Source organism: Octopus bimaculoides, chromosome 8 (assembly GCF_046866305.1).
Source record: "Octopus bimaculoides isolate indiv1 chromosome 8, ASM4686630v1, whole genome shotgun sequence".
NCBI lineage: Eukaryota > Metazoa > Mollusca > Cephalopoda > Octopoda > Octopodidae > Octopus > Octopus bimaculoides.
In genome coordinates, this window is record NC_142935.1 from 42,432,236 (window position 1) to 42,456,272 (window position 24,037).

The 24,037-nt window shown below is 36.8% G+C and overlaps 1 protein-coding gene across 1 annotated transcript in view; it reads right to left on the reverse strand.

Moving 5' to 3' along the window:
• Nucleotides 1-8,847: 8,847 nt before the first annotated feature.
• The window catches only part of LOC149134375 (uncharacterized), a 67,905-nt gene continuing 52,715 nt past the window's right edge, over nt 8,848-24,037 (reverse strand). The window contains exon 2 of the mRNA XM_089356384.1: nt 8,848-9,398. Within this exon, the coding sequence (XP_089212510.1) occupies nt 8,884-9,398 (515 nt within the window). The 3' untranslated portion in view covers nt 8,848-8,883. The remainder of the gene's footprint in view (nt 9,399-24,037) is intronic.

The following is a 24,037-nucleotide window of genomic DNA, read 5'->3' on the forward strand; positions in this document are numbered from 1 at the left end:
ATGTGACCTTAGAACTTGGAACGTGAGAACCCTTTTGGACACTGACCACTCCGACGGACCCGAAAGACGAACTGCCTTGGTCTCTAAACGACTTGCCAGGCTAAACATAGAAATTGCTGCACAGAGTGAAACACGACATTCAGATGAGAGTGCGAAGAGGCAGGTGTTGGATATACTTCTTTTAGGAAAAAGGAAGATTTCGGAGCGAGAAGACCTGCGTTGTTGGGTCTGCGGTAAAATTTCAAATCGCGTGCGACTATCATTTAACTCCAGCTGCTATCAATGAGCGACTCCTAAGTTTTCGTGTACCACTCGCAAAAACAACTTCATTTTCATTTTTCCGCCTTTGTTTTGACTCTCGACGTCAATGATAACATCAAGAATGAGTTTTACGAACAACATTCCGACATTATCCCTAATGTTTCATCAACTGATAAGCTCAGTGATTTTAACGCCCGAATCAGGAACGATTACTGTGTTTGTGGGGAATGTGATTGGTAGAGACGGTGTTGGGAACTACAACTCGAGTAATCTACTACTGTTGGGTCTGTATCTTCCTACTTGCAGCAGACAATGTTAACATCCTTGCTGACTCGCATGACATCATAAATCGCTAGAAGAGATATTTTTGTTTTACTATATCGTGAGTCAATAACAGAAGAATTCCCGATAAAAGTCCCTTTCCAACCATCACAGCTTTGGATGAATATTCCTCTGTCGTATCATTAGTACCAGAAGGCAATGAAATGCATCAACGCAAAAAAATCCCGGGGCCCGATAACATCCCATCCCAATTGATGCAACATGATTGATCACTGCTTCAAACTAAAGTCTTCACCCCGTTTCTAAAAATGTGGGAGGCACGTCAGCTCTCAAATGATCTCAAAAACGCTATCACCATAAGTATATTCAAGGAAGGAGATAAAAAAACCCTGTGGGAACTATCATGGAGTCTCGCTACTTGCTGTTGTAGGAAAGATCTTTGCTTGAATGCTCGTGAAGCGTCTCCAGGGTATCATGGAAAAAGTCCTTCTTGAATACTAGTTTGATTTCCGGATCAGGCCATTTTTTTCAGGATTGACTTCCACGTCAAATCTTGTTCAGAAAACTGGCAACCGGGAAAATGACAGAGAGGCCCCTGGTGCTTGCCATATTAAGGGACGTTTTATCGATTTCTGGACCTCTGTTTATGCTGTTGTCAACTTGAGACATGCGAGCAACGGGCGCATCATTGATATATGAAGACCTCTGAGACTTGGACGGTTTACGAACACCACGACTAACGGCTGAAGCGTTTCCACATGAGCTGTATCAGACAAGGAGTTCATCTCTGCAACTGATCTGCCAAGCATTTGTCCTTTTGAGGAGAGCGCAGGTGGGCAGGCTACGTTGTTCGAATTCCTGACTATCCAAAAGACTGTATTACAGTTAACTGGCAGAAGATAAGTACACACAAGGTGGAGAGAAAAGCACTGCAAAGACACACGTAAAGCCTCACCGAAGTAGTTTCAGATCAGTTCCCACACATGGGAAATGCAATCACAAAACTGCCCTGCTTGGCGCCACGTTCTACGAACAGAATAGGATCGCAAGAGAAAAAGGAAACATGAACTGTGTAAGTACAGAGCCAGCTCCTTGCTTTTGTTCCCAGCAGAATGCCAGTGCCTGACGTGCAGCAGAATCTTCCGAGCACGCATCGGTCTGATCGACCACAGTCGAACGCAATAGGACTCATTTTCTCTCATGTGATGGCCTTAATTATGGTCGACGACGATGGGCGAACATTATATATATATATATATATATATATATATATATATATATATATATTGAGAGAGAGAGGGGGGCATGTATCCGCTTTTCACGCGAAAACGGCTTCATCAATTGCTTCCATACCTGTGATGCATGAATACTTTGACCTCGGCCATATGTTAGACTTTTTGTTTGATTTTTTTATTAAAAATAAATGATATTGCTTTTTATATTAGATTCACATCTTTGAATGTTTTTAAAAATATTTACTTCCGGTTTTCTAGCGTCAGTAACGTAACAACTACATGTATGTATTATCTCTCTATCTATATCGCTCTATCTATATCTCCCTATCCATCTCTCTCAATCTCTATCTCTTTATATCTGTCTAACTCTCTGTATCTATCTGTCTATATCTTATCTATGTATATTTTTCTCACTTTAAATTTTCAAACACCCTTGTTTTACTTTTAGTTCAACCGCTGTTGTTTCCACTGTAAGTTTTCAATCGCTATTTACAAACAGCAATGACAAATTTCTGACAAAAAGAAGTTTACAATTACTGATGGAAGTAATTTTATAATTTACTGACAGTAGTAACTTCATAAATTGCATTTCAATCCGTGCACTTCGTTATATATGCCTACAAATTTCTTATTTACTTCTGCAAGCTTTTCGTGTCTTTTTTTTTTTTTTTTTTTTTTTTGACGGAATTACTGATAAAAGGAAGTTCATAACTTACTGAAAGAAATAACTTCAACAATTTCACTTAAATCTGTATACTTTGTTAATTTCCCTGAAAATTTCTTATTTACTTTTGCAACGGTTTTGTATTTTTCTGTTGCTGGCGGCTTTTATCTGGTTTCTTCCATACTGGCTCTTTGGTTCTCTGAGTGACAAATTTCGCTTCAACCCGTCCAATTCTTTATCTTTATTTTCCGTAAAAAATTCTTATTTACTTTCTGCCCGTCGTATTAAGATACATAATTTCTCATGCCAAGTCATTTTCATTGTTTACTATATTCTGCATCTGTGTATTTCTGTATACGTATAAAACCATGCCTAGAAAGAAAGTGTCAAATTTGTCTACAATGTCAAGGGCAGTCAAAAGAATATCTCTGTCCAGGGATAGAGAGACAGCTGCAGAAAGGGAAGCATACCAAGAAACGAACAGACTGTGCACTACAAAAGCCAGAGCATATCAAAGTGATGAACAGAGGTATGCACTGCTGACAAGGAATACGATCTCCCCTGCAGAACGAAGTGCAGTTGCAAAAGCTCGGAGAAGCAACTTCTATGAAGCAGCTTTCAATTATGATCCAGCAGTTCATTATACAGATGTCACTAGAGATTCCAGTGGTGCAATGACAACTGAGTGCATACATTGTAAATCAAGGAAGTGGCCTGGAAAGACACCTGCACTGTGCTGCAGTGGTGGAAAGGTTAAACTCTCAGCAATCCCCCAACCTCCAGTGCCATTGAAGAAACTTTGTCATAAACTGACCAAGACTCCAAGCACTTCCAAAACAAAATTAGGCAATACAACTCTGCGAGATATAAATGAGCCAGGATTCATGCAAAACTTTCAAGATCCATTTCAGATTTATCATCAAATTCGCTCTAGCAATTATTTTTGCCGTAAAAATAAAATTCATAGATTTTTGCACGGTAGAAAGTTTGGGCTTCAAACTGAAGTCGTTGACAGGGTTTGTTCTGTGTGACATATCAATTCTCCGAAATGTTATTCTAGATTACAACATCCAAATATTTATTTGGGTTATACTATTCTTGCACTTCGCGTGTACACTCACAACATCATGTTTTCGTCTGACTTGCTTTATTCTCACAATAATCTACTCACCAACCAGTATCCGACGCAGGGGTCTAATCTACAACCCTTTAAATTCAGTAACTTATCTTTCTTGTTTATGAGATACAGTAGATTCTGTTTTAATATTTACAAATATAACTTGGTTATGACTTATTCATATTTGTGTATGAGTTTTCGTGTGAGAACATATAAGAAAATACTTGTGTGTGTAACTGCACAGTTATGCTACATAAGTATTTCGTATTACTATATAATACAAATGAATCATACAAGAATAAAATGCATAAAATCTCATTTCATACCTTTTAATAGATATTAAAAAAATCTGAAAATTCTTTAGTGGTACTCAATAGCCTTATCAAAATAACGTGATGAGATATTTGTGAGAAATCAAATAGAGAAAATAATGATAATTATTCTTCAGATGTATGTCTTCTTCATTTTCCCGCGTACCAACGGAAGAATAGACCTTTTCCAGTTCGTGCGGTGCAATAAAGCAAATAATAAATTTATGGGTTCATAATAGTCAGAAATATTACCGATTAGCGTCGTAACATTATTTCGTCCCACATGTTTAAAGGCTGAAAGCAGCTCTTACATTTGCATATAACAAGATTCGAGGCTTTTGTTGTCTCATTGATCTGCAGATGCATCTTAATACAACATACTATAATATAGTACGTTAATATAACACACTACAACATTCTTCAACTTTTAACATAGCATACTAGTATGTTATATTAAGATATGTTAGTAGATTATATTAATATAACATGTATGTTATATTTATACATGCTAGTCTGTTATATTAAGACATGTACGCGCCACATGATTTACTCTCAATACAAAATTATCCTTCCCGGGTAAGCTCGTTATTAGTGGCGTATCAAGTGACACAGTGGAAGCAATTTTGCATTTTAACTAACGCAACAGTTCAAAATAGATATAATCTGTTCACTGTCTTATAACGTGTCATTAAAGAAAACGTAAGCAAACTTTGCGTTGTCAGTTTTCAGGTGGAATAATTAGCCCAACTCTATAATGATTTTTTTTTCGAACAACTTCAATGTAGCCGCGTAGTTTCTTGGTGATACTTGGCAATCTGAATTTGCCATTGCTATAACGTTGCTGCATCTTTTAATTTTATCAAGAACTGATATATGAAACAAAGCTACGTCATCGCTTCTACATTCTGGCAATTGTTCAAGCATAATAAATCTAGTGCAATAATAGATCTCTGTCAATTCAGCTTCAAATTATATTGCATTTGCGTAGCAAAATTATATATATATATATATATATATATATATATATATATATATATACATATTTGTTTTGCAAGATTTTTTATGTGAAATCGTGTGTTGAAACAGATGTTGTTGTACTTGGGGATGGTCATATTGCCAGTTTAGCCAATAAAAACACACGCACTGTATATTTGGTGTTAATTTTTTTTTTTTTTCAGCTTTATATTACATTAATCTTAATACAAAATGGCTGATAGTTAGCAAGGTGAGACACACATAAGAAAGAAGGAAACAAAGGACCACTGATGAGGTCACAGAAGTGTGACGAAAGAACTCTGGCCGAAATAAGATTAAGATTAAGATTAATGTAATATAAGGCTGAAAAAAAAAAAATTAACACCAAATATACAGTGCGTGTGTTTTTATTGGCTAAACTGGCAATATGACCATCCCCAAGTACAACAACATATATATATATATATATATATATATATATATATATATATATATATTTCCCTATTCTTATCGAAAACGCCTTTTTGTGCTGTAGTCTATGAGGATAATAAAAGAAACGAAAGCAATAGCAATCTCTTTTCTTTTTAGTATTATACGCATGCGTACTTGGAGATAAATATTTCCGTCGTATTCCTGGTGAAACCTGCTTCCTTGGTTTGCTTCTACTTAATACGTATATTTTACTAAGGTTTCTGTCAGATTTTGATCTTCTGTCCAGCTCCAGTCAAACATTTCTATTAGCAGACAGTCGGATAGTTCTTCCTGATAGGATTTTTCTAATCTGACTTTAGTGATACGCTGTATGTTACCTGTCATCAGTTTCATCATACTTCACCTTGTTTAAACTTAGCTGCAGCTATATTTTATCTATATAATTATATTAATATTAGTTAATCGTAAGAGTTTATACTCAAGTTAATCAACTTCTGAAAATTACTTGAACTGAACGAACAAGAGGGATTTTCTTTCCGGTCATACCACCTACGAGAGATATCAGTGAACTTCTTCAAATTACAGCTTTACGTTTTTAATGAATATAACTTATTGGACTATGTAACCATGGATATTTAAAAATGTAGGATAGGTACGATTGGAACGCCATTTCATCACAGCTGAAAACAACTGATACTTATTTATAAACAATAACTGTACTTACTTTATCGCTTTTGCAAAACTGAAAGACAAATTTAAATCTGGTGGATGTTAAGCTAAACGTAAATTGACTAACCTAAGCACCTAAGTAATTTAATCAACCGTTACTACCACTTCACAAAAATTTTAAAGCTCTAAAAAGCAATATATAAAACATATCATCTATAATATGTGCTTGCAGAGCAACTTAATGTCATATTGTTGAAGCTGTTGTAAGTTCGATTACAATGTGCGATGTTTTCTGTTTAACAAGGGATTCGTGATTTTGATCGGATTTATTATTATTTGAGACGTTAAACCTCCGATTGACAGTCGTGTTTTCTCCCAATTTGTCCTTCTCTACATTTACTAACATAGTCTCTTTTCCTTGCAACTTACTTGTCTCATGTCATCCCAACTCAAGCAGTCAAGACTCAGTAAAATCTGCTCGTTATCCTTAGTCTATTCATAAGCCAGGTTACGCACACGTTACTACGCTCACTTATTTTCACGTGCGCGCGCACACACACATTTATGGGTCTTTGGGACTGCTAATCTGCACATCTATTTCCTATAACAGTCAAATTCTACCTGTTTCATACGAATACTAATCGAAATTGCTTCTCTTAAAGGTAGTGCAAAGGTGGTCATACCTTTTTCTTCAACAGACATTTCTAAGAATCTTACCAAATGTCTTTTCTTAAAAGGGTAGTTTGTGGTTTGAGGCAGATTAAGTCATAATTTCTGGCAGGTTAATCACATGGGACATCGTCTGAAAGAAAATTTACATTCCTACTGAATTTTCGGATAGAGAAATTAGATTTATACATAAAAAAATTGTTCAATTTAAATATTAGGTCGGCTGAAATGTTCGGTCGCTTTTCTTTAGACACAAAACCTTAAGGATTCTGATAAGTAACTGACTTCAGTCTGTATGTTATGCATGTACACTCGATAATACTACACTTCAAAGCAGTTTGACGCAGGCTTGCAATGAATCAGCTTGTATATTATGCGCTTGTGATCACCCTGAAAAGGGAGAGTCACAACGATCATTATCGGCAACAGGCTTTTCTTTTATTTAAAAAGAAAGAAAAATGTCGCGGAAACCAATAGAAACATATGTGCTTAATATGGATAAGATGCTGTGATGTAACGTGTGTGCCGTAAGTGGTTTTCTAAATTTCGATCGAGAAATTTTACGGACCAAGATGCACCTTGCTCTGGCTAGCCAACTGAGATTAGTTGTGATCCCAACCTATGTAATACGCGGATATTTTCTAAATATCAAAATCGGATGTTGGAAAAGATCTGTATCAACTTGGTTACATCAGCAGATTCAGTGTTTGGCTCTCACAAAAATTGAATGAGGCTAACCTCTCCCAATGGATTTCCATATGCGATTCATTGCAGAAACATCAAAAACGCGATACTTTTTAAAGAAAATGAAGATAGGAACAAAAACTGGATTATCCATTACAACTAAAGTGCAAAACATCTTGGGAGAATGGCAGTGAACGAAGACAAACAACCTCCAAAGTAGCTTGTTTTCAAGTTGGTGGAAATGGAAGGGTATTTTCTTTTACGAGCTTTTCCCCACGGCAGAATCATCAAGACAAATTTAAACGCAGCAATTATCTTGAAAACTCAAATACTCATAAGGGCATTATCTTTCATTGTCATATGAAAGAGAATGCCCTTATCTACACTTCTTTGTAGACACAGCAGAAGTCACTGAAGTTTGGGTGGGAAGTTTTGTTGTACCTTCCATATTCGTCCTGCATTGTTTCTTCACATTTCCACCTTTCTTAGTTTCTTCAAAATTCATTGAATGCACTCTCAAAGAGATGCAAAATTTCGTCTGGAAGAGTTTTTCGTCAGTAAAAAGGGGAAATTCTTTGAGCAGGGAAAAATGGATCTGCGTACGTGATGATAGAATAAGCAGTAATTATATTACTGATCGTGGAGGTGCAATGGCCCAGTGGTTATGGCAGCGGACTCGCGGTCAAAGGATCGCGATTTCGATTCCCAGACCGGGCGTTCTGAGTGTTTATTGAGCGAAAACACCTAAAGCTCCACCAGGCTCCGGCAGGGGATGGTGGTGAACGATGCTGTACTCTTTCACCACAACTTTCTCTCACTCTTACTTCCTGTTTCTGTTGTGCCTGTAATTCAAAGGGTCAGCCTTGTCACACTGTGTCACGCTGAATATCCCCGAGAACTACGTTAAGGGTACACGTGTCTGTGGAGTTCTCAGCCACTTGCACGTTAATTTCACGAGCAGGCTGTTCCATTGATCGGATCAACTGTAACTCTCGACGTCGTAAGCGACGGAGTGCCAACAACAACAAAAATATTATTGATCGTATAAATCATTTTCGTATAAATCATTTTCGTATAAATCATTATGAAGCTAATGTCCTATTTTTGCTTTAAAAACCGAACATTTCGCGGACAATAACACTCCTAATTTACAGCTTAAGAGGCTTGTATTTTGAGAATTAAAAAGTATCTCAATGAGCAAAGCCAAGATATCACTTAGAATGTGTATTTTGGATTTTGTATTCGATATTTTATTGGACTGAACACACACTTGCCTTAAATGAAACATAAAATTGAAATAATTGCTAGTTTTCAAAAGATTAAAGAATTTACAGTATGCAATTTTTTAAAATTTCTATTATCAACAATTTTAATTTAACAATGATAGATGATGCAATGTCTGGAAAATAAAGTTAAAACAAACATCGGGAGCGTCACAGCTAGAAACCCTTTCGAATAATTTCTCTGGTATTAAACATGTTCAATGACTATACAAAAGAACTGTATATATTTTATACAACGCAAAATTGAAAACAACACATTTTTACATGCACATGAACTTTATTAATCGATACCGATTTAAAATCAACCATGCCACAACTGCCACCATGGCACCCAACTCCTTCGTGGATATATATGTCCATAGTAACAAAAGTGTGAATATGTTTCGAAAACGGACGATCCACAGCAAGCAAATGAGTGTGGTATGTTATTATTTCCTCCAGGAAAAGTGTCTTCGATATGCTTTACAACACCCTGACAACAAACTGACTTCGTGAAATCCATGGTTACCGTCCCACAACAAACATCATATATAGTTTTCCGCGGAATTGGTTTTGCGCCGCAGCATACATGCATGTTTCGCGTTATTGGAGCGCCGTTACAACAATCTGCAAGTGATGTATCTATCGATTGCGCACCGCAGCAACCGTTCAGTGCGCCATTTCTTGTAATTAATGCACCCGCACAGCATAATTTCGTGTTTATATCAAATCCTACATTTCCGCAGCAAGAAGGACGTCTAAATCCATTTATGGGTGTAAGCTGAGAGTTGCAGCAAATATGACTGAAAATGTTGTACGGTTGGTGATTACAAATATCTAAATGCAAAAATAAAACAATAGAAAAGAATATCAATTTGGGTTAGATATAAGGGGTCTAGTTTAAAACGGGGGCACCAGTATTTTCTTAAAAACACTAACGAAACACTTTGAAACTTGGGACACTGGTAGAATGTCATATAAAACATCTTTTACTCTTAGTCTTCTTAACAAAAAAAAAAAGGAATTCGCAAGTTATTCCATGTTAAAGTTGTCGTATTTCTGTAATTTCAACCAATCACTGACGTCTATTCAGCTGAATAGAGTTACTGCTGGGCGGTCATAAAAATGTTATTCCCTGTGACATATTTCATCTGATTTAATCGTAATTTATACGCATATATTGCTTATATAATAAATTACGCTGTGCGTATCTATGTGTGTAACAATTTTAGAGTTCGGATTCTAGAGTTAGGGTTAGTTTTAGGGTTAGGATTAGGGTTAGGGTTAGGGTTAACAGTCTAGTTAGGGTTAGGGTTAGGGTTAGGGGATTAATACGATATACACCGTTACAGCGCTAACTGTTTCCAACTGAATAGACGTCAGTGATTAGTAGAAATTATCGAAATAAGACAATTTTTTACATGAAATAAATTCGAATACAAACATTTTTTTCTGTTCTATAACACAAAATCGATAAGTATACGAAGTTTGAAAGTCTTTCGGTACCAAAAACACTACATAAAACATTAATGAAAACTGGTGCCCCTGTTTTAAACTAGATCCGATATAAGAATGACTCATGCATACTAATAACAGTATGATTCATCAAGCATACATGCTTACGTACACTTTCATCTATTAATATATGTTTATATAAAAGATGAGAAAGAAAATGGAATTCATGAATCTCTTTATTTACTGTGATCGTTTCGACCCATCATGCACTGTACCTTACAGGTGAGATGCTATACAAACAGTCGTGGTGTATCTTAGGTGCAGATGTGTCTCTTAGATGACTTTTCAAAAGGTACCTCGTTTTTATTTGGTGTTCCTCTTGTTTCTATTACAATGCATTTTGGTAAATGTCGCGTAAAGAAACGAAGATATGAAGAAGTTTTCTCATAAAAGCAACACAATAGCGCATACAAGGCATCAAGAATAAACATGAAATAAAAAAAAAATCAAATATAATGTGGTACACAAAATGAGCTATGTCAATATGTGTACAGGGGATGTGGGTATATATATGCATATATGAGTGTGCTTGTGTGCGTGTGTGCGCATGGGTATAAAGTTTTTTTTATATATGTGTGTGTGTGGGGGGGGGGGGAATGTATATGTTTGTGTATGCATAATTCTATATTCGTTAAGGTGGTAGTGTATCTAAATGGATGCGTGTTAATGCATGTTTATACACACACACAAACACACACACACGAGGGTGTGCTGAAAGGTTCCTGCCTTTGGGTTAAAGAAAATACAGGAGGATTGCTTAATTACAATTTTATTCAACATATTCTGCTCTCAGATTCACATCTTATTGCAGCGGTCCTTCAGTTTTTCGTAGACCTGTAAAAGCATTCGGAAGTTTGAAACTCCAGCCAGGCCTTTCACGACACCCTTAAAGCCAGGAAGTTTTCAGTACCTCCTCGTATATACATCCAGAACCAGGGGTTTTCTGCGAATCGATTCTGATAAAAGTTTTTCCAAGCTGGTTTGCACACTATGGCAACATCATTCTTACGTTTTCCTTATTCTGTGTAACGTTCTTTTTTTTAATTTCAGATTCTTCAGTTTTGGGGTGAACTACGCTAATAGCTTTTGAATGGAAATAGCCCATGTAGACTTTTTCCTTTGGCTGGAAAGGAGGGGGCAATTTTTCTCTGCCTGGTGGTTATGCAAAAGAGGTTGTGCATTGGATGCGATTGAAAGAGTTGAAGATGGGTAACTTCCTTTTTGGCCAAACCTCATTAACTTTTTCAGGTTCCACCTGAAAAGAAAAGTCAGGCAGGAGCGTGAGATACTGTCACCCAGTAAGTTCGTTGAAAGGTGGGTGAATGTGATAAGAATGGCTCGCGTGAATGGGCCTACTCTAAGTGTGCGTCTGTAGGCCGGAAGGAAAGAAGAAAGTGTGCCTTCTTCAGGAGCCATTGATGTAAAAGGGGTCCAAAGTACATGAGGTCTCTTTGGTCACCTTGCAGTGGAACTCCCCACCCCTATTGCGGAAGCATATTGTTGATTAAATCTCTCTGTTAATCGTTGTGTTTGTTGGCTGTTAACACGTTTGACCTCACTGTCCCTCCTCTGAGTATCATCCTCTATGGTTTGTGTTCGGCCAATATAGAAAGAATTATTATTATTATTATTATTATTATTATTATTATTATTATTATTATTATTATTATTATTATCATTATTATCATTGTTGTTGTTGTTGTTATTAGTGATCTTTCTGTTTACCTTCCATTTTTCAACGCTTTCTATTTTCTTTCAGTTGATTTCAAATTTGGAATATTGATGTAGTTTTGTAAGCTAATGATGGAAATTCCCTAGGTGGATGGTGCGTTGTGTTCTTAGACAAACATTTCACGTTGCTCCAGTTCCCAACTTTCGATCAGGGAGAACGTTGGCCTGCTGGCCTAACCAGCGAGGTGGCGTCATTTTAAGGTTTAATCAATGCAAATGCGCATTGTCATCAGCGTGATATATATATATATATATATATAAATTTGAAAAGATTTGTAAAGTAAGTAGATATTAAAGATAAATAAAAATGAAAATGCCACTTTTAAAAAATATTTTTGGGGGGTGTTTTAATTAATTTACATTACACGTTTCGGTTTTTTTTTTTTTTTGAAAAACCTTATCAAAAATGAGGGATCTTTGTGATTTGACGGGCAACACTTGTTTTCTTAACGAAACACTTTCAAACTTTGGACACTGGTAGAATGTGTCATACAAAACAACTTTTTCTCTTAGCCTTCTTAACAATAAATTGTACATCGCAAGTTATTTCATGTTAAAGTTGTCGTATTTCTGTAATTTCAACCAATCACTGACGTCTATTCAGCTGAATACAGTCAGTGCTCTTTTTATAAACAATAATTTTTACCGGTGTTAAGAGTGTTATTCCCTGTTTAATTATATCATTATTCCCTAGTAAGGGTTTAGGGTTTTAGGGTTAGGGTTCGGGTTTTAGAGTTTGGGTTAGGGTTTGGGTTAGGGTTGGGGTTAGGGTTAGGGTTAGGGTTATGGTTATGAGTCATAGGATTTTAGGGTTAGGGTTAAGGTTATGGCAAAAATAATCATAACCCTAACCGTAATCCTAAAACTAACCCTAACTCTAAAACCCGAACCCTAACCCTAAACTAGAGTTGGAGGTGCATTAATAATTCTGCCAGCTCCAATAACAAGTGCAGGCAATATTCAAGTATTTTGATGGCTTTTTCCCCTTTGTTTACGAACAGTCTAGTTAATCGGAAATGTCAGAACTAACGGGGATTAATACCATATACACCGTCACAGCACTAACTGTATTCAACTGAATAGACGTCAGTGGTTAGTTGAAATTATCGAAATAAGACAATTTTTAACGTGAAATAACTTCGAATACAAACATTGTTATCTGTTCTATACCACAAAATATACAAGTATACGAAGTGTGAAAGTGTTTCGGTACCAAAACACTACATAAAAAAATGTTGCCCATCAAATTATAAAGATCCAAAATGAGTATAAAATATGTGAAAAGAGAAGAGGGCTATTAATAAAATAAAATTGAAATTGAAATTAAGAATGACATTCATAGTTTACTGTTATTTCTTGCATGCGCACGTGGTCCTTTCGTTCCGTTCTGAAGGCATGGTAATTTCAACTCGCTGTGATAGTAGATTACTACTATCTGTTTTTGTAAATTAAATAGTGGTCAGGACTTGTTTTTTAGGAGTGGTTGTAGCCGTCAAATAGCCAGCAGCAGTAATGATAATAACAATAGTAGTAGTAGGAGGAGGAGGAGGAGGAGGAGGAGGAGGAGGAGGAGGAGGAGGAGGAGGAGGAGGAGGGGGAGGAGGAGAAGTCATGGTGAAGTTGTTTCCCCTATGGTTTTAATAGAAATCGGGTTTTTCGATCCCCTTTGTTTATTTCTTATGAATAACTTGCAAATCCACATATAAATATATAAAAAATATATATGAAAGTCTCAGTGTTGCTAGTTTAGAGATTTTAGACTTAGTCGGTATTTTCTTATGAAAAATATTTCCTTGCTAATGCATTCATTTTGGCTAGCATTGTCTTTAAATTTGTATAATGGAAACGTTGTGAATTTGGGAAATTTGTTGTGAGCACATTTGTCGATGTGCTGGCTGAGAGGTATTTTCCTGTTTTCCGGGATCCTCTGACGTAGGCTGTTTTTAGTGTGTCCAATATATTGCCGTTTTCATCCAGAGCATGTAATTAGGTAGATCAAGTTCTCCGATGCACATGTAAAATTAGTTTTTATTGTGAAATTATGGCCTTGTTCCAATCGATGTTCCGATCTTTCTATTACGTTGACACAAATCCCACAGTTGGGTCTCACGCATCTTTTTACTGTTGGTTTTAGTGGTTATTGTTGAGTGTAATTTGGCCTGGGTTAAAATATTTTTCATTGATTTTGGTTGCCTCTTACTTTGATGATTGCATGTGTTTTGAGGATTTGGTTCATTTTTTAGTCTTTCTTGAGTAGAGCTGTGCTGTGGAGTATGTTGTTGAAGGCCTCATTGTTGTGTGGGTTGTGTGTGGAGATGTAAGGCAGGGTTTTTAATTTTTCTTCCTCCTTGGATCTTGATTGTCTTAGTTCTTGTGTATTTAGTTTAAGTACTCTTTGGATCGTATTAATTGATTAACCATGTGATAATTATACTCCTTTTGTTTTCAGTTTTAATATTACTTGGCCAAAGTTTGTTGTTATTAAATTAGTAAGGATGGAAAGAAACCCTAAACTAAATGAGATCGGCTGTGGATTTTGTTGCCTAACTATGAGAGTTGTGTCAAAACAATGCACTTGTAGACCACGTTTATCTTCACACCGTTCTAGGTCAGTGAGCATCTTCACGGTCAGATATTTTATAAAGCCAATGCTCTGGTGAGAAATATCTATAAAGGATCTCGAAAAAATTCCCTGGGAACAGAGATTTCCACCAAGTTGCAGGATGGCTGTCTATACCACATAACATCCCACACATAGTTATGTTTAATTCTAAACTTAGGAGGTCAGAGTAATAGAGGTGAGGACTGTCGGAAGGTTTTGGGCGTTACAAGCAGCGTAGGTAGCCGATCGCATCCTAGCAACGAGTGTCTGATTGATCTGATTCATAGTTCTACCGCTGCTACTATCATCACTAGCAAGTTTACTTTGGTGGCCGCTCTTATTTTCGATTACACCACCACCGCGGTTACCAGTAATATTACAACCACCACCGCGGCTACCAGTAATATTACAACCACCACGATTGATAATATTCCACTCAGTACAATTAGTAGTGTCTGTCATGTTCGAAATATGTGTCTTCAAGGCTATTAGATTCGGTGGCGACTGATAACTCACGTCACGAATGGTTGTGTCTTACTTGTGTCTCATCTTTGAAGTTTATATCTGCAGTCCGTGTGAGATGGTGTTCCGAGATGCAGCTGGGTGTGTGTTTAACAAGAGAGGGACCACGGAGAAAGTGCTTTGATGAAGTACTTACATAATACTCGATCCTACTAGGATCGAGAAGCCTCCAATGCCATCATGGGTTTCATTATAGAATTGGGCGTTAAAATCTGCTCCTTGATCGCATTGATATAAACTATTGACATGTTATTATAAGGATAAGGAGAATCTGTTATTAGAATACAGCAACTCGTTGAGATTTTGACAGGGAGAGAATAACTATCTTCGAAGGTCTTGTGTAAGGTCTAGGACGTTAACAGATTTTATTTCGTGGTCGAAGTGAATGTTTAGGCAAGTTTTCTTTTAACATTCTATGTAGATTTTTTCCCCTTTTCTTCAAAGACAGCCAGAGCGTAATCAACTGCAGTAAGATGTTCAGCGACCTTATAGACCGCGCTGCCCAGATTTGGGAAGCAATTACCTAATTCACAAGGCAAGTATAAACCTATTAGACTTGTCAACTGCAGGAAGGCAGAGTAACCCATGGTTATGCTAAAGTTGTAAATGCATGATTTCCTAACTCACGTTATACATTCCTTTTTATGCACTAACATATATATCTTACCGCCCCATTATTCCTAATGATTACCTTGTATGTGAGGGTTTGTGTGTATGCATGCTGTTATGTCTATATGTATATCTGTGTATATTTTGAAAGAAAGAAAGAAGAGACGGGGAGTAAGAGAGAGAGAGAAAGAGAGAGAGTAGGTGGAAGCAAAATATGCTTAGTAGAGATAACACCGAGTAGCGCTCAAATGGATATGGGAACTTAAGTCCCAACTTCTTCATTCAGAGCCAGCTTCTCGGCATCAAATATTTGCCATCAGAATAATCTTCATCGAGCTGCTATGAAGTTAGTAAGGTAGATAAACGCTGGATGGATTCGGATGAAAATTTCAGGGAGGCTTGGCTTTGTGACTGGATCGAACTGATTAGATTTTGGGATTGATCCGGTACCAGACAAGGATTCTGGATTATTTTTCCGGTTTTGTTACTTAATTTTTGAGAGCGGTCGGGTTCATTTTTACTATTCTCGTTTGTGAGAGCAGAGGAATCTATTTCAGATATTCTCATTTTAAAAATCATCCCCGACTAATCGTTGAGAGGACGTTGGTGTTGTATTGGCGGAGGTTTGCACTCTCTGAGTGTTCTTGTTATTATTATTATTATTATTATTATTATTATTATTATTATTATTATTATTATTATTATTATTATTATTTTATGTTTGACTTTTGCTTTGCATTTGTACAAGTTGGATCCAAGTCTCACCCAGAGACCTCAAGAGACAACAAGTTAGAAGTTCATGTAGATGTTATGCCTAGGGTACCATATATTTGAATTTGTACAGTGTTGTTCTAGGGAATGTTTTAAAATTTGAGATCACATAGACAGTATTTTACGTAGGATATGAGCAGTTCCCATGAGCACTATCTTTTGAACTTCAGCCATTTTGGGGTTTCCTGGTATCTGAGCTAGGTAGTAATCAGCCCGTTTCGCTGTCATTCCCAAGGCACCTATGACAATAGGTATTGTTTTCGTCTTCAGATTCCACATTTTGCTCATTTCTATTTCAAGCTCTTTATATTTGCTCAGTTTTTGGTAGGTCTTGACAGATAGGTTTATATCGATTGGGACAGTCATATCAATGAGGAGGCATGATTTTCGTCTGAAGTCTTTCAGTATGATGTCTGGCCTATTTGCATCTATCTTTCTGTCAATTTGAATGGTGAAGTTCCAGAGGAGTGCAATGTGATCATTTTCAGGTACTGGGGGTGGTTTGTGTTCCCACAAGTTTTTATTATGGGGCAAGTCCAGGTTTTTGCAAATTACCCAGTGAATAAATTGTGCAGCTCTATCATGCCTGTTGAGATACTCTGTAGGCGCAAGCAAACTGCACATGGAGACAACATGATCGATGGTCTCATTTTCTTGTTGGCATATACGACATAATGGGGAACTGCCGTTCTTTAATATGTTGGCCTGGTAGTTCTTTGTAGGTAGGCATTGATCTTGGGCTGCTATGATAAACCCCTCTGTTTCTGATTTTAAGCCAGAGGCCATTAGCCATTGATGGGTAAGGGCTTTGTCAATATCTGCATTATTCGCTCTCTTTGGGTATTTGCCATTGAGAGGTTTTCCATGCCATTTATCAGTCATAATATCTAAGGCAGCAATTATTATTATTATTGTTATTATTATTATTATTATTATTATTATTATTGTTATTATTATTATTATTATCATTATTATTATTATTATTATTAGAGGGAATCGTTAGCATGCTGAACGAAATGCTTAGCGCTATTTCGCCTGTTGCGACGTTCAATTGCGCCAAATTTGTCTTTGCCTTTCATGTTTTCGGGGTCGATAAATTAGGTACCAGTGAAACACTGGAGTCGATGTGATCGACTACACCCCTCCCACAAATTTCACGCCTTGAACCTTCAGTAGAAAGGATGATTATCATAATTAATATTATTATATCAAGGCGGGAAGAATCATTTGCACGCCAAATAAAAAATGCTTACCAGCTTTACGTTCACAACGTAAATTACCTTGACACTGACTTTACATTGCATTCTTGTGGGTTCGATAATATAAGTGTCAATCGATCACTGATGTCGATGCGGGAATTCCGAACGTAAGGGCCAGCAGAAGGCTTCTAAAGGTTAACGATATCCCAGTGGAAAACCAAAACCCCATGGAGTCCGAGTCACCCTGTCTCTGTCACTACTAAATGAATAACTAAACCCGTTTTCTCGTCTTTTCTTTACATTTCAACAAGCATGGTGACGTTAAAAGTGGATAGTATAAATGAACATGGCCTAGGGTTACCTTGGAAGCAGTGTTGCCTACTGAGTGACCTCACGTATCTAGTTTGGATTTGATAACTGCCAATGAGACCAGGATTTCCAATACACACACTATTGTATCCGTTTTAAGCGATTTTGAAATCTCCGCTCCTCTTAATTGATCTTCAATAGGGAGCGGGGATTATAGTTTTCTGAGGAAGCCTGGAGCCTGACGGTAAGTCGGTCCTGAACGAGAGCATTAGTGAAAGTGATGCCTTCAGACTAGTTACTTTGGACGGGGCAGTATAATTTTTTACACGTTTATAGATGTCCTACTCTTTAGTCTTGGATACAGCTCTGGATTGCGTAGGGATAGCTAATAGGAGAGGTGGTATGTGCGAGTATTGTAAAACTGCTCAGTCGTTTCCAACTGGCTGACAGTTGCCGACTGGATTTCCCGCAGGTGCCAGTATGGATATGGGCAAACAGCATCGGTTCATCTTAATCAAATATACATAAAATATTAAATATCGTGTACGCCAATAGGTAAAGGCAGCTAAGGTTGTCCACAAATGAATGTTGTTTGCTATACAGACCACAAATTTGTAATTTGTACGGTCGATCTGGATAGGCTGTGTAGATAGTTACTAGGCTTCAAAAAAAGGCATTGTAACTGACGTGATGGCAGGGAGGTTAAAGATTATATTGCCATCCTATGCTTGAGGGCATAAGGTAACAAAAGCCTTTCCACAAGTGCAACGTGGCAGCAAACCACAGTTCGATCCTTGACGGATGGGGAGAGCCGCATGCTACTTGATTCCACGCACGTGTGCGTAGCCTTATAGTGGTAATTTGCTTAACTCTTTGGAGTGAAGGTGAATCGGAGATGAGAGTGGAATTTATTGTCTACCTTGATGGCCTGCCGTGGCTATCGGCCGGAGATGAGAAGCCAATAACTGCGGATGAAATACGAAAAAACGATGATGGGTTGCAAGAAAAGTCACCGAGGCTTCATGGCGTGTCCTACGAGATTTATTGTTATATGCGAGACATGTTTGGAGAATTTTTGTCAAATGTGTATTAAAATTGGCAGTAGAATGGAAAAATCTCCTGTCCTGCGGTGGTGCTGCTGACAAGCGACCCGAACAAGAGGGTGGTGACTTACACAATTTTAATTTCTATAACACTGCTAAACGCAGGGTGTGACCAAGTTGAGGTGAGGCACAAACATGTGGTATACCAGGCAAATGATTCCTCGACAATCTATACCTCAAGCGATACATCATAGAAAGTGTAAGTAAAGAAAATGGCCTAGTTGAGGGTCTGAACAATTTAGATCACTCGAGAACGATCGACAGTGTCGAACTCCAATATACGCGTTTCTCATTAAAGCGGCTGGTTTCGGACCATTCTTTCCAGTCTAAATCGCTACAGTATACGGTGTCATCTTTCGGTGTTCAAAGTTAGTAACTACTTGTTGGAACCGTTTAGAATTATGCGCTTGGTACGTATATGATGCCATTTCTCCTCATTTACTGACTGCAAAAGTTGAAGGCTTCGAGGGGCATCTCGCAAGAACTAGGATATAGAAGACCCATGCTTGCATATGCGAATGGCGTCACCGAACTAGTGTCGGATACCATCGCTATTGCTCAGGAAAATACTGAGTGTCAATGAAAATCAGCTCGCTGATATACTACGGAAGGCTTTAGAGCACAAATCCTCAGATATAGTTTCTAGAAATCACTGGACTGGTAATGCGAAGTGGCCTTGTCGTATCAAAATAAATTATATATGTATCTTAGTGCCGTCAGCTGCGCCTGCCCAAGATGTTTGCAGAGTCACGATACCGTCATGCACACATTCATGCAGTGCTCGAAATATTGCTGATTCATGGTTATGTCAAACAGCTGCTATCACGTGCACGACAGATCCGTCTATCGGCCGGCTCCATTGTAAAGATTGCCTCACCTCTTTCTAGTTGTCGAGAAAGGCAGGTAGGCAGGTTTCCTCTGTTTGGTAGCTACGGTGAAAGTGAATTTGGTAGATATGCCTGAAAGGACTGGAAACAGTGACTTTTCTCTTTAGCCAAACCCTCATCGACTGTTTTTCTAGTTTCACTTGGAAAGGAAACAGATGATGGAGAGAGGGGTACTGTCAACTAGTAAATTTGCTGAAAGATGCGTGGATGTAGGGAGAATGGCCAGAGTAAATGGACCTACTCTAAGAATGAGCCTGTCGGCTGGAATTCATGGGGAAGAGATGAGCATTTAGCGTGATACATCTGGCGAGTAGAATGACTTGGGATCTGTGGTGCTCATTAGTCACCCCTGGATGGTGCTCTTCAGTATTAGAGAAGTTTATTGCCTATAATTTTATTGTTAATTTTTTTTGTGCTTTTTATTGTTTACACATTCTTTTTTATGTAAACCCCCACTAGCCCTTGTTTTCATTTGTTCTTTTATTTTGTGTGCAGCCTTTGTGGCCAATAAAGAAAGAATTATTATTAATATTATTATTATTCCCCAGTCATTATCAATTAGATCTTCAATATATATTACTGATACTTATTTCATCAATGACGGAAAGATGGAAAGGGAATATGATCCGCAAGATGCACAAGGCTGTTGTAAACAAATACAATATAATATAATGTTTTGCCTGACGTTCTAACAGCTGTGTTGTTCATCATTGATTCTTAAACTTAGGGGTCTGGAACAATTAATTATATTAACATTCAAGCGTTTGAGCCATAGTTTTATTAACCAATTCCAAAGTGATACAATACAGATATAGTATGATTGATACTCGGAACGTAAAACCTGAAGAATTGCATCCCACATATTTTTTTATAATAATAATAATAATAATAATAATAATAATAATAATAATAATAATAATAATAGTTTCAAATTGTGCCACAAGAACAGCAATTATAAGGAAAGGGATGAGTTGATTACATCGACCACAGTGTTCAACTGGTACTTATTTTATCGTCCCCGAAAGGTTGAAAACCAAAGTCGACCTCGGCGGAATTTAATAATAATAATAATAATAATAATCCTTTCTACTGGAAGCACAAGCTCTCAAATTTGGGTGAAGAGTCGATTATATCATTCTCCAGTGAGTAAGTGGTACGAACTTTATTGACCCCGAAAGGAAGAAAGGCAAAGTCGACCTCGGTGGAATTTAATAATAATAATAATAATAATTGCAGCAGAATATGTAGACGTATATTTATTTTTTCAGCAATAGAGATTACGAGTTGCATATGGTTTCAACATTTCAAACCCTTCAATTATGTTGAGAACCAGATTTGTTGCTAATTCGAATAAGTACTTTTTTTTCTTTTGTATGTGACCCGGAAATATGAGAACAGTGATAAAATATGAACTTGTTACCAGTTTTGTGAGCAATACTGTTTATAGCCTATATTTATATTTTGTGAATATGTATTCATATGACATTTGTTTAAGACGAGACATTTGAATTCAGTTACTTATTTTTTCCTCTCGAAATAAAGCGCCAGCGACTTGAAGGGACAAAAGAAAAAAAAATGTACTCTTACCTCACTTTCCAAATGACACTCATGAGATATGCAAGGTGAAACAATAACATCTATGAATTGAATTTTAATTTACCTTACACTATATGAAACAATTCCTATAGTTTCCTTTAAATTCATTGAAAGCATATTTCTTTTAGTTTTGCGTACATAAAGGAAGAACATAAAATTATAAATAAAATTGTAAAAACTTCTTACAAGTTGTGTGAGGAACAAATGGCGGGTGAAAAGCAGTCGATGATCCAATGACAGCAAGTAGAGTAGATGCGATGAAGATTAGAATTTTTGACATGATGTTCCTTGTTCTCTTCTCGATTCTCGATTCAATTCGATATGCGATGATAAGCATTTATATATTGTTCTAAACTGTGAATATTGGTAAAAAGGTAATCTGAATTTCTCACATTATTGTTTTCATATCTTGGTCCTGACAGCAATGTATGGGAGTTTCTCATGGCATAACAATGAGGGAGACCATTGTTGCAAGCATTAGGTAATGGAATGCCTTAAAATAATTCTAAAAGTACGATTAACCAGATTGACAGGATGAGTAATTGTGGTGCTATTTTTCATGTCATAGTCATTAACTATCCCTAATTTTAGCCCTAATATTAACCCTAAGTGATTAGCACTTATAGAATTATATACATGCGCACATTAGGTATTATGACTCCATTTGTTCTAGAGAAAGTGTATGGAATAATTTGTTTTTATCGTTTTATCTTGTACTTTGTATTTCTATCTGTTTACATGAAGAGAGCACTTTATGCTATAGATCAGTTTTAAACAATCTGTAAAATTTGGAGAAAACTTTTGACGAGACTGCCCTCCCAAATGACTTACTGTAGAGGAGTAAAGAACCTGCAGTGCTTCGGCGTTTAATATCCGAGTTTATTACCGTTTTTACCTGCAGCTATCAGCCCTTGTTTATAACCCGTAGAGCAATTTATATATACAATAACAGAAGTTGCGGCATATATAGTGTGGCATCGCCACCAGCATTTTCCCCTAACTACTCGATACATTGCTTCTGGATTTCAACTTGCATTATTTAGAAAATGTTTTTTGCCAGCTCCTTGTGTTTTTAGAGAGAGCTTGATTATCAAGAGACAAGCGGAAAATGCTGACACGTGTTTCTGCCTAAATAAATATAATCAGCACAGCTGTCTTCTTTTATTCAAGCTATCTGAATATCTTTCATTAGCAGGATATCAGTTTTGGAGGATACTTGTTTCTTGTAATTAACTGTTTTTCTTCGGAGTTGGTCCGAACTGCAATCGCTCTATCTTTTCTGGAAATAAGATATGACAGTGTGAACACATGCATTGATTATGTAAGGTGTAACTTATATTACTCAAACCACGTGTTGAAAGAAATTTAAGATGAAGAAGCAAACAAACGAAATTACATTTCAAGCATGAAATTTATTTATTGAATTAAATATAATCTGATATTCTCTAGAATGAAAAAATATCGATTACATATGAAATGACATTAACTCGAAATTAATTTTCTGTGGACCGAATAGTAACAACAATTTTGCAAATATTTATATATCCATATATAAATATAAACGTAGGTGTGGTATTGTCGTAGAAATCTTGCTCCCGAACCACATGATACCGGGTTTAGTCCCACTGCGTGGTACCTTAGGCAAGTCTCTTCTACTAATTCCGCGGTTTGACCGAAGCGTTGTGATTTGATTTAGTAGACGGAAACTGAAGAAATCCCGTTGTATAGATAGATAGATAGATAGATAGATAGATAGATAGATAGATAGATAGATAGATAGATAGATAGATAGGTGCTTGTGTATGTGTGTGTGTTAGTTTACATCCCAGTAACTGGTGGTTCGGCAAAAGACATCGATAGAATGACTATTACTTTTAATTCGATACCATTCGATTCGATCGAGTAAAACTCTTCAAATCGGTGCCTCAGTATGGCTGCAGTTAAATGACTGACACAAATAAAAGATAAAAGATATATTACATACAGCACCATTTCCATAACAAGTGTTAGCTAGACGTCATTAGTAATGAGATTCATATAGCAACAGAGATGTGTACCTGAATTAAAGAAAATTGACCACAGCATCACTTAAAAATTTCTGCTCTTCAATAATCAAGAACGTTTTGACAGCAGAAATATGTCAAAGAATAAAAAAAGACTTCATAGCAAATTAAGGGGGAGCTACCAATTCACCTCTCGAAGACCACATAGCTCCATAGTAAAATAATAATAATTCAAATGAGTTCAGTAAATTTTAATACAAAATTATTGAAATATTATATACAGATATACGAAACAATAGGCAGTGCACTCCTATAAACATACACACTTTCACATACATATGTCAGTCGTGGCTGTGTGGTAAGAAGTTTGCTTCCAGTTACCCAGAGTTCATTTGGTTTGTTGTATTTCTACGAAGTAGACTTTTTTTTTTCCTGTGCGGATTTTTTTGGCTGTGAGACGTTTTTCCTGTTGTGCGATGGAAGGGCGTCGTGTTAAGAGTTTTGAAAAAATGTATAATTCTTATTCGGAATTTGAGTCGTCTGGGGAGAACTTGGTGAAGTGTTTGGAGAAGACTGACAAGCAAATGGACACTAAGAATTACGCAGCAGTGGCGAAAGGGAGAATTGAA